The 15782-nt window shown below is 47.3% G+C and overlaps 2 protein-coding genes across 8 annotated transcripts in view; one reads left to right on the top strand and one right to left on the bottom strand.

Moving 5' to 3' along the window:
- Nucleotides 1-10805, top strand: part of FMNL1 (formin like 1) — a 123415-nt gene extending 112610 nt beyond the window's left edge. For 5 of the 7 annotated variants that reach the window (XM_081837632.1, XM_081837635.1, XM_081837636.1 and 2 more), the window contains 4 exons: nucleotides 16-117; nucleotides 2046-2144; nucleotides 4569-4692; nucleotides 8137-10805. In XM_081837632.1, coding sequence (XP_081693758.1) covers nucleotides 16-117; nucleotides 2046-2144; nucleotides 4569-4692; nucleotides 8137-8240 — 429 coding nt within the window. In that variant the 3' untranslated portion in view covers nucleotides 8241-10805. Of the gene's footprint in view, nucleotides 1-15; nucleotides 118-2045; nucleotides 2145-4568; nucleotides 4693-6568; nucleotides 6674-8136 lie in introns of all 7 variants that reach the window. The other 2 variants (XM_081837633.1, XM_081837638.1) reach the window with 1 other exon arrangement.
- Nucleotides 10806-13888: 3083 nt separating this feature from the next.
- Nucleotides 13889-15782, bottom strand: part of MAP3K14 (mitogen-activated protein kinase kinase kinase 14) — a 35716-nt gene continuing 33822 nt past the window's right edge. Inside the window, exon 16 of the mRNA XM_081837711.1 lies at nucleotides 13889-15545. Coding sequence (XP_081693837.1) covers nucleotides 15381-15545 — 165 coding nt within the window. The 3' untranslated portion in view covers nucleotides 13889-15380. The remainder of the gene's footprint in view (nucleotides 15546-15782) is intronic.

Consider the following 15782-nt stretch of genomic DNA (forward strand, 5'->3'; position numbering starts at 1 on the left):
TTTCTTTCTCTACAGGAAGCCTACGAGTCGACAGTGGAGTATTTCGGGGAAAACCCCAAGACTACCCCTCCGACAATGTTCTTCCCCACCTTTGTGCGCTTCGTCAAGGCATACAAGGTAAGACTTTTGCCTTTAGCTTGGGTGCAGCCTGTTTATTGACTGTGAGCCACATTCCTTGTGTCCCATATTTATTTGCATCGGGAAGATTCTAAATACCAACCAACTTTTGTAAAGATTGCCAACATAATGCAGACGGGGGACTTTGAATTCTTAAATCATGTTATGTGAATTCTAAGTGTTGAGGATTATTGTAGTAGTTACGGGGTCAATAAAATGTGTTGCAGTGGTAGGCCACACACACGAGGCCACTGTCTTCCAAATAGTTTAGTTTACTGAAATAGTTTAGTTCAGAGAAGTTTTTAATGTTTGATGTTTTATCGTGTTTTTAATATTCTGTTGGGAGCTGCCCAGAGTGGCTGGGGAAACCCAGCCAGATGGGCGGGGTATAAATTGTTGTTGTTGTTGTTGTTGTTAAGAATTACTGGATTGACCTAGAGTAGTCGCTCTCAAGCTTCTTTCTCTGGGCCACTCTTTCAAAATAAAAAATTGCTCAGACCACACCGATTTTTTCATTTATAAGAAAAAACAAAGAGCTCCTAGCAGTGGTAGATTTATGACGTAGAACACAACTACTTTATAAATGTAGTAGAATCATAGTATTGTAGAGTTGGAAGGGGCACCGGGGTCATCTAGTCCAACCCCCTTGCAATGCAGGAATATTTGGCCCAATGTGGGGCGAAATACAGTGGTACCTCGGGTTACAGTCGCTTCAGGTTACAGATTCCGCTAACCCAGAAATAGTACCTCGGGTTAAGAACTTTACCTCAGGATAAGAACAGAAATCACACGGTGGCGGCACAGCGGTAGTGGGAGGCCCCATTAGCTAAAGTGGTACCTCAGGTTAAGAACAGTTTCAGGTTAAGAACAGACCTCCAGAATGAATTAAGTTCTTAACCCGAGGTACCACTGTATGATCATGGGACATCCAGGAAGTATAGAACAATGCAGCTACATAAGAACATAAATCATTCCCAAAAATAAAATTATAAGTGAGCGTCTTGCATATGTACCTTAAGTATGCGTACAAACTCAATGAGAGTTGTGAGCTCAAAGTGCTACTTGATGCTCGCATTTTGAAAAGTTATCTTTCCGTTTTCTGTAATTAAAAATTATATTGATGCTAGACTATACTACACTGAAATGTTAAAATGTTTTATTGTCCTTGAATCTCAACCCACACCAGTGTGGCATGCACACCCTTTGAGAACCACTGAGCTGGAGAAAGGAGAACTTCTCCCTAGTTTTTATATCCCGTTTCCTAGATAGCATTTGATACGAATAACTTTAATAGAAAAAGTGACCAGCTCTTGTTGATGTTGCTACAGGGAGGCAAGGATAGGTAAGGCTCCCCTTGGGGGAAAATCCCCCCCCCCCTACAAATGAGAACCATTGGTGGCCCCAGTGGGCAGTTGTAGGGCTGGAACGACAACGGCTGAATTAGCAAAAAGTTTTTCTACATCCCCACCTCTCCCCATCTTTATTACAGGTGATGTAATAAAGGACAAAGTTTGACTGTTTCAGATTGTGGAAGCAAAACAGGACTACCCAGAATGGTGGTTCTTGCAGAGGTGAAGGCCTCTCTTAAGTATGCAGAAAGATATCATTAGTTTGTAAACTAAGAAAGAAATATTTTTTGAAAACTCAAGGATCATGGAGCTTCCAGAAACCACAAAATGTTGAGTATCTCTGCTGGGAAAAAGTGGAGCAGTTTCGCCAGCCTGAGACCCAAACAGCTTTTTGTATCCTGGCAATGAGAGCTGGGGGAATGTGTGTGATGAGTTTTAAAACTCTGTTCTCCGGAAAGGTGGACTTGCGAATCTGATAACTCTGTGATGTGACATGTTTGTGAGCCCTGTCGCCATCCAGTGATGTACCTGCGATTGCTTAGTGAAGCTTATTTTTCTCTCTCCCTGCCCCGAAACAAGAAAGCGGAAGAAGATATCCAATTGTGGAAGAAGCAGGAAGCAGCGGCCAAAGTGGAAGAGGTGAACTCCCCCAACCAGGAAGAAAAGGCAGCTCCAAAGGTAGGTGTTAACATGTTGGAACACCTTTCCAAAACCATGTCTTCCTTCATCCTGCTTTTTCTCAAAATGAAAAGAGTTCTGGAATTCCCACCAGACTGTATTCAGCCATTGGATTTTGTGTTGGGGACCAAATCTAAACTCAGCCAAAAACCCTTTCTGCTCGCAGGATTCATATAACTCGTTCTGTTGTCAGAAACAGCTTTTGGCCTTTAGAGGAGGAGAGGCAGGTAAAATATATTTTTTAAAAGAAGCATTGACCTTGCTAGACAGAGCGCTGGGCAACAGCGGCAGACGTACAGATGTATCCGATTCCCATTTGGCTCCCAAGCTTCTCTGATACGGCATCTTGCTCTTCTGAAGTGCATCCTTGCAACCACAGGTGTGGATTGCAGGGAAAATGTCTAGCTTGTTTGTCGAAAATATGGTAGCTGGGTGACTGGTGCCCATTTGCAGGAGGGAGTCCACCAGTAGCTGGCTCCAGAGCCAACTCTTCTAGGTCTGTCCTCATCTACCTTTTCAAGATTCACAAGGGCAGCACTGAGACAGAGAAGCTGGTAGACAGTGCTACTCCCTGGACTGATCGTAAAGTAAAGGTCAAGGACCCCTGGACAGTTAAGTCCAGTCAAAGGCAACTATGGGGTTGCGGCGCTCATCTCGCTTTCAGGCCGAGGGAGCCGGCGCTTGTCCACAGACAGCTTTCTGGATCATGTGGCCAGCATGACTAAACTGCTTCTGGCGCAACGGGACACCATGATGGAGACCAGAGCCCACGGAAACGCCGTTTACCTTCCTGCCACAGCGGTACCTATTTATCTACTTGCACTGGCGTGCTTTTGAACTGCTAGGTTGGCAGGAGCTGGGGCAGAGCAACGGGAGCTCACCCTGTTGCGGGGATTCGAACCGCCGACCTTCTGATCGGCAAGCACAAGAGGCTCCGTGGTTTAGACCCCAGCGCTCCCCCTCCCCCGCTCAGGCAGGCAGGCAGGCAGGCAGGCAAATGGGGTCTGGCTTAGGGCAGCCATGAGGTTAGAGGGGCAATACCCCTTTCAGTCCAATGGAGCAGCTTCCACTGTGTAAAGCTGAGAGTGGTGTATGGAGAGACCCACTGACAATCTGTTTTAGAGTGGAGTTATTATTATTTATTGAATTTATATGCCGCCCTATACCTGGCAGTCTCAGGGCAGTTCACAGAATAAAATCAAGATATAAAACCACAAAATACAGAATACAAATTTTAAAAAACAACCCGATAGCCCCACCACCACACAAAACACACACACAAACATTTTAAAGGCCATAGGATGTCAGTCAGATCAACCAAAGGCCTGGTTAAAAAGGATAGTTTTTGCCTTGCGCCTAAAGGTGTATAGTGAAGGCACCTTGGGGAGAGCATTCCACAGACTGCAAAGAAAGCCTGTTCTTGTGTTGCCGCCCTCTGCACCTCTTGAGGAGGAGGCACACAAATAAGGGCCTCAGAAGATGATCTCGGGGTCCGGGCAGGTTCATATGGAAAGAGGCGGTCCTTGAGGTATTGCAGTCCTGAGCCGTTTAAGGGTCAAAACCAGCATTTTTAATTCCCCCCCTTCCTCAAAGTGCCCCTTCAGGAAAAAAAACTAGTAAGAATTTTATATCCATCAGATGTCAAGGGAATGAACAACTATCTGACTTTTAGAAGACATCTGAAGGCAACCCTGTATGGGGAAATTGTTAATGTCTAATGTTTTACCATTTTTTATGTGCTGTAAGCCACCCGGGGGGGGGGTTAAATAATAAAATTATATTATTATTATTATTATTATTATTATTATTATTATTAATTTTACTGTTTAACGGAGGGTTTGATATATTTTCTGGCTCATATTTGTTGTAGGGTTTTTTGTACTTTTTAATACCGTTTCACAATTATTTGCAGACTTGTGGCTTTTTTGTTCTCGATTCCTGTGCTACACTAGTTTGCCATGTAGTAATTGCAGTGTGCAATATTACAATAAGAGGACGGGGGGGGGGACTTTATGGATATAATGTTTCCTACAGTTTGCGATAGTATTTCTGTGTGATTTAAATGTGACCAAGCCTTCTGTACTTTGTCACAAAAAGCAGGTTTTCCAGGTGGCTTATTTTGGCAAGTGTCAAAGTAATAATTTATGGTGTATTGCTGTCAATATTCACTTTGAATTAAAATATATATTGCAGCAAAAATAAAAAAAATCTGCTGCCTTAAGCCCCTGGGAACAGACTGGGTAAAAAACAATTTACAAAATTGAACAACGGATGCTATTCGGCAGCAACAAGCAGCAAACTGATTTCCCCCCTATATCTAGTACCTTGGACAGCTGCCTGATGGGTAGGCCGGTCCTGCGAAGAGAAATATCGTCTTCTCTTGGTACTTGCGTAACCACAGCAACTGCTTCTCTCTCTTGGCAGTCTCCCACCCACAAGGCCAAGCGGCAGCAGATGGACCTCATTTCTGAGCTGAAGAAGAAGCAGCTGGTGAAGGAGCCCCTCATTTACGAGGAGAAAGATGGAGCCATTGAGGACATTATTACAGGTGAGGAGGAAGAAGGCCATTTGTTTTACCAGCGGGCTTTGAAGTCTCGGCAGATCCTCCGCGGAGGGCCGGCGATGGGCGGGGCCAAGTGGGAGCTGCGTGGAATCGTAGCACCCGAGGGAAGCAACTTCCCGGGGACTTCTGAGCTGTGCAATTTGGGGTGGCTCAGTTGGTAAAGCTTGAAACTCTTAACCTCAGATTCACTGGTTAAGAGCCCCACATTGGGCAAACAGATTCCTGCATTAGAGGGGCTTGTACTAGAGTGACCCACTCTACAATTCTACAGTGAGGGAGAAAAGTATTTGATTCAGGTGTGCATTGGCAAACTGCAGTCATGTGCTGTCTTGAGCAAGGGGACCTTGCAGGCTTTGCAAGATCTCAGTCCTTCACAGCATAGTGTGTTACCAACTGGTTTCATGGTGACTATGGTCCCAGCTGAGGGATGCAGGTGGCGCTGTGGGTTAAACCACAGAGCCTAGGACTTGCTGATCAGAAGGTCGGCGGTTCGAATCCCCACGACGGGTGAGCTCCCGTTGCTCGGTCCCTGCTCCTGCCAACCTAGCAGTTCGAAAGCACGTCAAAGTGCAAGTAGATAAAACAGGTAGGGAAGGTAAACAGCGTTTCCATGTGCTGCTCTGGTTCACCAGAAGTGGCTTAGTCATGCTGGCCGCATGACCTGGAGGCTGTACGCCGGCTCCCTCGGCCAATAAAGCGAGATGAGCACCGCAACCCCAGAGTCGGCCACAACTGGACCTAATGGTCAGGGGTCCCTTTACCTTTATCTATGGTCCCAGCTGCCCTGAGATCATTGACAAGTTTCCCCTGTGTAGTTCTGGGCTGCTTCATCACCATTCTCCTGATCATTACAACTCCATGAGACGAGATCTTGCATGGAGCCCCAGACCATATCTGGGTAAGGCTAAGAGGCAATCACAGGCTTTACTGCGTGGTCCAAGGGCGCTCTGCTGAGCACACACACCCACACACCCACACACCCCAGCCCTTATTTGGCTGAGACCACACCATGCCTTTTTTTGGAGCAAATATTTGCCAGTGTCTAACCGGCCTGTGTGCCTGGGCTACACATTTAATTTCCATCGTTTCAGATCTGGGCTCTCTGAGCAGTCGGCCATTAGTGGGCATCCTTAATTTTTCTTCTCCCCAACCCACCTGCTTGTTAATCACATTTGTATCCCACCTTTTCTCCAGATTGCTCAAGGCGGTGGGATACACAGTTCTTTTCTCTCCCATTCCCATCCAATTCCCACAGCAAAACCCTGCGAAGTCGGTTAAGCTGAGAGACAAGCGACTTCTGAGGCTTTTCCCCATTTTGCCAATGCCCAGACACACCACACAAACACACATCACCCGCAAAACTAGGTGGGGCTGTAAGAGAGGTTTTTGGCTGTTGCTGCTGTTGCTGCTGCTTTCTGCTCTTTTTGCAAACCAGCTTGTCTGCTTTTACTAATCGCTGCAGGGCCTGGCACTCTTTCTAAGCGCACTCATGTCTTTTTTTTCCTGCCCAAAGATTTTCAAAGGGTGCATCTACACCACAGACTTAAACTGGCAGAACAGAACTGCAGGGGTGGAGAGGTTTTGTAGACAGGGCAGAGGGGTAGGGCGGGTTGTCGAACCTCCAACAGAGATTTGTTAGTGCTCTCAATGAACTTCAATTTCCAGGATTATTTAGAGAGAAGCCGTGACAGATACTACCTGCTGTGGAATGCAGAGATGCCGTTTAGAGGCTAGCTGCCTTTTTGTAGAGACCACCTTCTTGGTTGCTTTGGGACTTTTGCTTGCCTGCTTTACTTGCCCTTTGTCTCTCTTCCTCCTCTTAATCTCCTTGCCTTTCCCTCCGGTACTATTCTTTACTTAGCACTGAAGACCGTTCCTTTCACTGCTCGGACGGGCAAGCGCTCTTCTCGCCTCTTCTGCGATGCCAGTTTCAATGAAGAGAGCCCACTGTAGCTTGTGGCTCTAGGTAACGTGCTGCATCAAAGGCACAATGGTGGATTTATGTAGCCGAGGGGTGGGGATCGCGGCAGGTAAAGGTGACGCCCTGAAATGACTCCTTCCAGTGCTGGGATGAGCCCTGCAATAGCTGAAGCATCTAGCCAGACATTTGAGTGAATACGTGAGGGAGTTCAAGCTGTGTGTGTGTGCATACAATCAGTGTTAGGGCTGGGTGATATATGGTTTTCAACAATGTGATATATAACCAGCTAATCACAATAGACTGATATATCACTGTGTCTGAAATAAGGATGAAGCGATGTAGAGGCATTGGCTGGTTTCACGGTTTTTCCTGCACCGTGATTTTTGCCGGCACCTGCCCTTGCGATTCGCTGCCCCCTGCATGAGGCAGGGGATCACTGAGCCAGCAGAGTTAACAGGAGCTGCAGGAATCGAGGGAAGCATTGGCTGGCTTAATGTTTTCCCCCCACATTGTGATTTTTGCATAGCACACACCCACACGCCGTGATTCACAATGCATTGCCAGGTCAAATTTCTGAAATGCAGTTATCACAATATGGACTTCAGGCTTCTTGGGGCAGTAAACTTTTTAGGTCTGAAAGTGAGATGTGTCTCCAATTTTAGGTACCATATGTTTCGCTCTATAGGATGCACCCGACCATAGGACGCACCTTGTTTTAGAGGGGGATAACAAGAAAAAAAAAAATCTCCCCCTCTCTGCGCAGCGACCCTTCAGCGAAGCGGCAGGAGAAACAGAGCCCCTTCCATTTCTCCTCCCGCTTGGCTGAAGGGGCGCTGCGCCTTTGCTGAAAGAGCACCTACCCTTCAGCAAAAGGAATACGAAGCCTCCGGAGCAAGACTCTCCTGGCTTCAGCGAAAGGAACGTGAAGCCTCCGGAGTGCGGAGGGAGTTCTCCCTCTGTGCTTCAGAGGCTTCGTGTTGCTATCGCCGAAGCCAAGGAGCCTGCATTCGCTCCATAGGACGCATACACATTTCCCCTTAATTTTTGGTGGGGGGAAAAGTGCGTCCTAAAGAGTGAAAAATACAGTAAGTAAAAAAAAGGAAGATCACACTGCATACAGTGGGGTGTTTCTTTCCTTTCCCTAGTTTTTGAATGAAAAGCAGCCTTGAAGGCTGCCATCAGGAATGCTCAAATTGGGGCGGTCATTCCTGGATCTTTTTTTCCAGTCGGTGGGGAAAGCAGTTGTGGGGAGCAGGGAAGAAAGCAATTTTGAGAAGACAAATGAGAGGATGGGAAAAGAGTTAAGCAAGTTCGCTCTCCTCCTCTCAGTGGTCGCCTCCGAGGTTGTATTTCAATGTAAAAGTCAGGGAAGGGGAACACACCGCTGCATGTTCTGCATTGCAGAAGTTTTAGGGATAAACCAGCGCAGGGCAAATCGAATAGCCAAGCATGTCTGAATACATGCACCTGAAACAATTAACTAGGCGTTTTGTTTTTTCTCGTGGCAGGCCTGCGCAACCAGCCGTACCGGCGGGGGGACACCGGTCGGCACAGCGCCAGGAAACGGGCCGTAGGGCAGACGCTGCAGGTGACTGCCGACATCTCGCTGTGACAGCCCCGAATGAGAACAGCAAGCTAGCCAAGCCTTGGTTTGGGGGCGCAAGGCAAGGACTGAGGGGGTTCCTGGCCGACGGGCTTGGACCAAGAGCCCCTCACAACCAAGGAACGACAAAAACTCAGGGCAGGACGATCCCTTTCCTTCTCCTCCTCCGCTTTTAAAGCCATTTGTGGGCTTATGCGCACAACAACCCTGCCAATTCTCCTGCCCACGGGGATCAACGCTGCTTCGTTTTGAACTTCGTTTTCTCGGCCACGTCAGACGGCCCTAAGGTGGAACTATGGCAGGGGCTGCTCTGCCAACTAGGACAGCAGGTGGTTCTGGAAGGCGAGTCCAGCCAATGCAACACCAAGCCAAGAATGAGCACCTTCCACAGCCTGGAATGTTTGCAACTGCAGACTCTCTGGAGGGAGGAAGCGGAACCAACAGGGTCTCGATTCCTCCTCCCTGCTAGCTGTTGCCCCCAGCTTGCCCATGTCCCTTTCCCCCGCCTCATCCAGCTGGGCCATTTCAGTCTCCTTTAATCCTCCACTTCCTCCTCCGGCCTGGAGAAGACAGCCAGTGTTCGCAGGCCAGTTTTCTCCCATCTGACATGAACGGTGCTGTTTGATCCGAGCGAGTAGTCGTACGCTTGTAGGAAGGTTACTTGCCCAGGAATGTGTAACCTCAGGATCATTTAAGCCATTGAAGTGGTGCAACGAGGGGGTCCACAAGGACTTTGCCAGGGGGGTGGGGGGCAGCAAGCACCCTGTACAAAACAGCTCCAGCACTTTTTAAACCTCCTTGGACAGGTGCCACAACCGCCTTGGCCTTGTAGGATGCAAACGGCAGGCAGCACTTCAGGTTTATGCTGTAGAGAGGGCGATCAGCCTGTGTAGTTTTCTCCCTTTGCAACATTTTGGCTGGCACAGGCCTGGCTGAGGATGCCTGGGATTGCAGTCTTAAGCCCCTACCAAGGCTGTCGTGGTTATAGATGACCCAGGAGTCTCTGCTGCCCTCCATATTTTCATGAGGGCAACAAGACCAGAGTTTGATCAGTGCACGTAAGCAACCAGAGTTGTCCTTCCTTCCACCAAGGCTCCTCACCACCACTTGAAGTCACTCCCCTCGTGCACGTCGTAAGATGGGAAGTGCCCAGCCGCTAAGGAGGAAAGGAGACTGGGCTCTAAGCAGGAGACGTAAATCTTCCTAAGTATAATGTTTGGTTAAAGTTATGAATATAATTTCGGCTTCTTATTCTAGCACAACGGCCATCCCTAGAAAGCAGTTGCGGTCCGTGGAACAGTCTCTCAGGATTTAAGTATTTGGCACAGGCGGCACTTTGGCATTTTTGAAAACAACACGCTCTGATGCAGAGAAGCTCAGAGGCTTCGTGACAATCAAAACGGGGGAGCGAAGTTGCTTTTCTTTTTCTTGCCACGTGGTGTCGCCATTTCTGCGGGGTTTTCCACCGGTGCTTTTTCCCCAACCTGTGCCCTGGGTTCTAGTCCCCCCCCCCCCAAACTAAAAGTAGAGGTAATTGGGTCAATCAGGTGATACCCACTATAATTTCCAAGAGCACAAAGGGGTGGTTCCTCTCCCCGCCCGCCCCCCCAAGGAATCTAAGCAGCAAATGAATTTGTAGAGAGGGTAAGATTTCTGCCCCGAGGGTCAGGTTGTCTGAAGGACTCTGCATCGTGGAGCTACTTTGCTTACAAAGGCAGACCAAGGGGTAAGCTCACCTTGCTTTGAAGCAAGGGGGCGATCTTAACAGACCCAGGATGTAACGTCTTTCGGCAGCTCTGTTCTCTGTGGGTTCCCAGGGGACAAGGGCACTTGCAAGTTGAGCATCTGCTCTCCCCTTTGTTCTTTACAGCTCATGCCCTTTTCTTATCTGGGGGTGAGGAGGGGAGATTGTGACAACTCCAAAAGAGATATAGCCCATCCCACCCACCCCAGCACAAATCCAGGCCCCCTGGGACAGATTCTGCCTACAGAGGACGTTGGTGGGCAAAGAGCTGCATTCCTGCTCTGTTCACCCCAGCATGCAAGCTTTGCAGCAATAAATGCACACAGCAGCGGGTGTTGACCTGCATACCTAACAGCCCCCCTGTTCTGTCTCAGCTGGAAAGGAACAATTTCTTTAAAAGTCATGCAAAAGTCAACACCCTACTCTTCATCTGCTCATCCGGCTTTAGCCTTCGAGCTGCACACCCGCTTAGAAACTCCCGGTTTAGACTTAGGCTAACATTTGCTTTCTCCTGTAACCTTAAAAGCAGATTAAAGAAAAGAAAATCAATCATGGCATATACACTCAGAACAGAAACCTTGGACACTGTTTCATCACACACTTTGGGAGGGCGGGGGGGTGAGAAGTGGGAGAAGGGGATATTAGGAAAATAATTGAATGTGCAACCTATTGTTTTTAGAAATGCCTTGAATCATGGAGGGGAGGACCAAAACGCCCCTGTATGATTGCTATTTGTATACATTATTTTTATATATGGTTATGTGAATTGCATTTAATCCAAAGCGAGTTAACCATGAGAGCAAATAATAAATGTATTCTGAAGATGCGAACGGTGCCTGTGTTCAAAGAGAGTGCCGGCAGTCTGCTGGAGGGCAAAGAACGTCATAAGGTACACTCCAATTTTTAAGCGCCCCCCCCCCCGCAAGGCTGCCTCTGCTGCAAGGTCCACTAAGAAATCAATTTGCCCACCGCAATGGAATGCCCTTGCTTGCACCCCTTGTGATTGCAGATTCTCAGTAGTTTTATCTTGGAAGTTGAATGGCAATCGTTCCAAAGTCCGTTCAACTTCCAAAACGTTCAGAAACCAAAGCATGGCGTCTGATTGGCTGCAGGAAGCTCCTGCAGCCAATCAGAAACCGCGTCGGACGTTTGGGTTCCAAAGAATGTTTGCAAACCAGAACACTCACTTCCCAGTTTGCAGCATTCGGGAGCCAAAATGTTCAGTTTGCAGGGTGTTCAGGATCCAAGGTACAACTGTATTTCCATCCAAAATTCAGGGCAGGGAGCAATGCAGCGGTGCCTAGATATACACAGTTGGCTGAGGGTATCCAACATTACAATATTTTCTACGCACAGTTATTTCAAAAGTGAAATCTCTTTTTGTCACTTTGCAACACAACACAATTATACATATACTTATTAGGTGCTAGAGAACGAACAATAGGAGGTGTCTATATCGTGCCCTGTTTTATAGTCTTTCTAATAGAAATCCAGCTAATTAATTTAGCATGCTGGATGGACTCAATGGACATTTTAATTTGGGCGGTGGGTGGGAGGGGAGGAATACACACAGACTTGCACATATATAATCTGTGACTCTGCATGGATAGGTAAGCAAGTGGCAGCAGAACAGCTGCCGTCATGTATCCCGCTCCTGTTGAGAAACAACTTGGCATGCGCTGCTTTGGGACATGGGGAATGGCTGGGACACGGGACCCACAAACCTGAAGCATTAAGACCAACCTCACTCCAAACCAAGAATTGCCCAAGATGCACAACACTGTTCAATAAAATAAAACGCCACAAAAGTCAGTTGCTGCCCCAAAAGGCGTAATTTTGCTTCATTTCCACAACAGCAATACATACATTAAGTATCACGGTGTTCTGGAACATCAAGAAAAGGCAAAAGAAGGTAACAACAGATTTAGGCCACTGTTAGTATTGCATAGGTCTGGCAACTGGCAGAACTGACTTGAATCCAAAGAAAAGCGGGCATGTGCCCATCTTAAAAACTATTTTGTCCCACTGATGTCAACAATCTGTGAGTGGAACTAACATTCCCTGCACTGGAGTCCTTGGATCTACAAGAATCAGAGTCTAGAGGAGTCTGACTGTGATCATATCCCAGGACTTTCCCCACCCCTTCAAATTGAGGAACCACCCCCCTACACACAAAAAATACTTTTGTCTTTTCAAAATCAAGGGCAAAGACTGCAGAGTCGAGTTCTTGCAGAGCAAAACACAGCTATTCAGCTCGCAGTTCAAACTTCTTAAAACAAAATACAGCACAGCCAGCCAGCCAATCCTCTGACAAAAGTGATCGTTTCCCAAAGCAAACTTGCAGAGCAAGTGGAAAGAGTACATATGAAATGAATGAATGAATGAATGAATGAATGAAAGCAAGCAAGGCAAAGCATCAGTGCTTTCATATTACCCACTCTAGGCTTCCATGGTGCTGATTGTATTGCTGAACTACAGCACTCAGAAGCCCCGGGGCTAGCACTGGAGGATGAAATATTTCCCAAAATATCTAGAGGGCCACAAGTTCCCCACCTCTGCTCCAGAAGGTCTTCCTGCAGTAAATGGTATAGAGTAGAACAGTGTTTCCCAACCTTGGGTCTCCAGCTGTTTTTGGACTACAGTTCCCATCATCCCTTACCACCGGTCTTGCTAGCTAGGGATGATGGGAGTTGTAGTCCAAAACCAGCTGGAGACCCAAGGTTGGGAAACGCTGGACTAGAAGGACCATCGTTGGCTGTAAAGCCACAGGGCTAGTGGAGACCACTAAGTGCACATGAGCTCCAATCTAAATGGGGAGCAAGAACATTTGCTTCTCAAAAAGCAGGTAGATAACCTGCCCTGTCTCCACTGTCTCTTTCAGCAGCTGCATGCAAGAACTGAACAAGGCTTGCAGGATGTAGGTCTAATGTGCTGCAGAGAAGAGCAATGGGACAAAGAGATTATTAAAGGAGCTAGGAGTGTAGGCCTCCCTGCCCCAGTTTCCTTTTCTAAATGGTAAATTCCCTGCCATTTAACTTGGTAGCAACCGAAAACACACTCCTTTTGGCCAGCCTTTTCCCTTCTAAGCTAACGCAGTGCCTCTTCTACACACCAGGTGGCGCCCGTACGAGTTCTGTTCGTTTTCCTGTAGAAATGACGCCGTAAACCTTGGTTTGCTGATTTTACCGCAGCCTTGATGGCAATTTATGCCTTTGTGTTGGTGCCACACACACCATAACAAAGGCTGGACTGAAATGATGTTGGCCTTTAAAGTGGCTTATTGTAAAATATTTCCTCTTGGCACGCGTACACCAAGGGAGGTTTGGGAAAAGGAAGCTCTTCTAGGGGAGCAGGTGATTTGGAAAAGGGTGAAGATGCCTTGTGATGTCCTTCCTTTTTAAAAACACACCTCTTCTTTTTTTATATACCCTACTTCAGAGAGTTTAGAAAGAGGCAGCTTCCTTGCCTGACAGCAGAATCAACCCAAACGGGATAGAATAACCTTAGCTCCGAAAGAAAAGAAAAAACCAAACCATTTTATGCCACCTGAGAATGGCCAAAGCCATCCCAGAATGGCTGCCTTCCAGTCTTCAATCCCTGCAGTGCAATGGCTGTGGCTGAGATTAGCCAGCCTTCATTTTGTAGGCGGCATTAATATTCCAGACAGGAAGCTCAGCAAGGAAGTGGGTTCAGATTCATAGCTTAGTAAGCTTCAGGCAAGGCTTTGTCATAGCAGGACATCCTTGTGCCCAACAAGGAAAGAGGACTTCCCTCCTAATGAAGTTCCTCATCTAGTCACTTTCATTCATTTACCCACATCACTTGGCACAGAATAAAGCCACTCCAAACTCTACAAGGTCAACCGTGCCAATATGCACACAGAATTTTTTTATATTAAAAAAAATCATATATCTTGTACTGATTTGCTTACTTTATTTCAAGTTTACATTTTGCCTAAAACTCTTCTGCTACAGAGTTTGGATTTCTAAGGCTGCAATCCTATGTACACAATTAGTTTGGTGTAAAGTCCCACTGACTGCAGTGGGGCTATTTCTGAGTAAGCATGCATAGCCCTGGCTCTGTTAAGACACATGCAGTTCTCTCTGTTTAGGGCAGAAAAAGAAAAGAAAATGGAACCAAAACCTAAAACGTAAGGAGCTCCACTTGAAATGTCTGTGTCAGTCATCACTAATCACCAATGGGGGTTGTAGCTGAAAACATATCTATGAAGGGATGCATATCAGGCTCCACCAACTGGTGACCCACCAAGCCCAAAAAAAATCAAACTTCCTACTTCTTGCTGCCTGTCCAGGGGCTGCAAAAACCTACAAAGCAACTGTTTGGCTACGGTACACGTCTGCCAAGGTGTATTGGGCTTGGTGGGTTACAAACAATACAGGCCCGGGTTATATGAACAAACTGAGACACACTTAAGTGATTTCCCATCCTGTCACGCATTTCTCCATAAGACTGAATGCAAGGCTGGTTGTGTTTTGACGCCAAGCACAGAAAACTCCCCTCAAACACCCCAAAAGGGGCACTTGGAGAAATCTGATGCCTGGACTTCTGCAAGAATCCCCCCTGGAAATTTTAAGCTCACCAAAATTTGGCCAAGTAGCGATTCACCAAGCCAAACAGGGCTCAGGCATATTAAGGCCTTTGAGGTTTTTGGCCACACAAGGCAGGCAGCAAGAGCAGGTGCTCTTAGCATCAAAGCACTGGTGGGCTGCCATAGGCACTGGATGGTGCGCAAAACCAAAGCTGGCTGTCCATTGCATAGCTAGGAAAATTGCCATGCAACTGAAATTTAATGCAACAAATCTTCCAATAAAGATTTCTGAGCTTTCTCAGAAGGTGCAGCATGATACCAGTTTCGCTGAGGAAGTTCCCAAGCGAATCAGATATATGTTGCAGACTACATTCCTCCAAGCTGCTCAGGGCAACTTTTTTTGCACAGCAACAAGCGTGCCGCATCGAATGATGATGAGAAAGTGAGTTGGCCAAGGTGACCTGATGTGCTTTGTCTCCAAGGAGGTTCCCCACCTCTAAGCCCATTGCTGGGTTTGGGGAACTTTACTAAGCCCCACTGGGCAAATCAGAACTTCCTGTTTTCCTTGGAATTGGTAGAAGGCGGTTGGGTTAAGAAATTGACCACCTGCCTGCAACCCAGCAGATCAGGTTCTTCCTAGTCTTCTGGGTCAGTTTCATAAACGCAGACACAATTCAGTTTTTTCTGCCATCCAGCCCATAAACCTGGCTGCACACAAGGGCTGGGTGCAGTAAAGAAGCAGAGAGGAACCAAACCTATAACCACCAACAATATTCAGCACCTAGCTATCTGCAGATACCACATCTGGCTCCATGGGGGATTATCACAGGAGTGTCGTGGGGAGAGACAACATCCCTTAAGGCTTCTTCTCTAGTTGGCCATGTTTGACCCTCCAGCTCCAGCCGCAGCTGCTGTCAGGAGCAAGGGTGCACTGAAGCTCGATGCCCAAATCAGGGACCTCCATGTCGCAGCGGACGGGTTGGCCTTCCTTGGTGAAGAAGCTGAAAGCAGAGGCCGGTATCTGTGAAAGCAGAACACACACACACAAAAAGGTGAAGGGGCCTGACTCCACAACAACTGGATCAAATCTACGCTTCCAGGTGTCATAAGAAAGCTGCAGAGATAGTGCAGGACAATGCGCACCCCAGAAATGATCTCTTTCAGCTTCTGCCTTCTGGAAGAAGGTACAGGGTTATAAAGACTAGGACTAGCTGCCTGAGTTTCTATCCAAATGTGATTTTGGTTTAAACGCAGTGTA

The sequence above is a fragment of the Podarcis erhardii genome (assembly GCF_964252035.2).
Source record: "Podarcis erhardii genome assembly, chromosome: 13".
In the NCBI taxonomy this organism is placed as follows: Eukaryota; Metazoa; Chordata; class Lepidosauria; order Squamata; family Lacertidae; genus Podarcis; species Podarcis erhardii.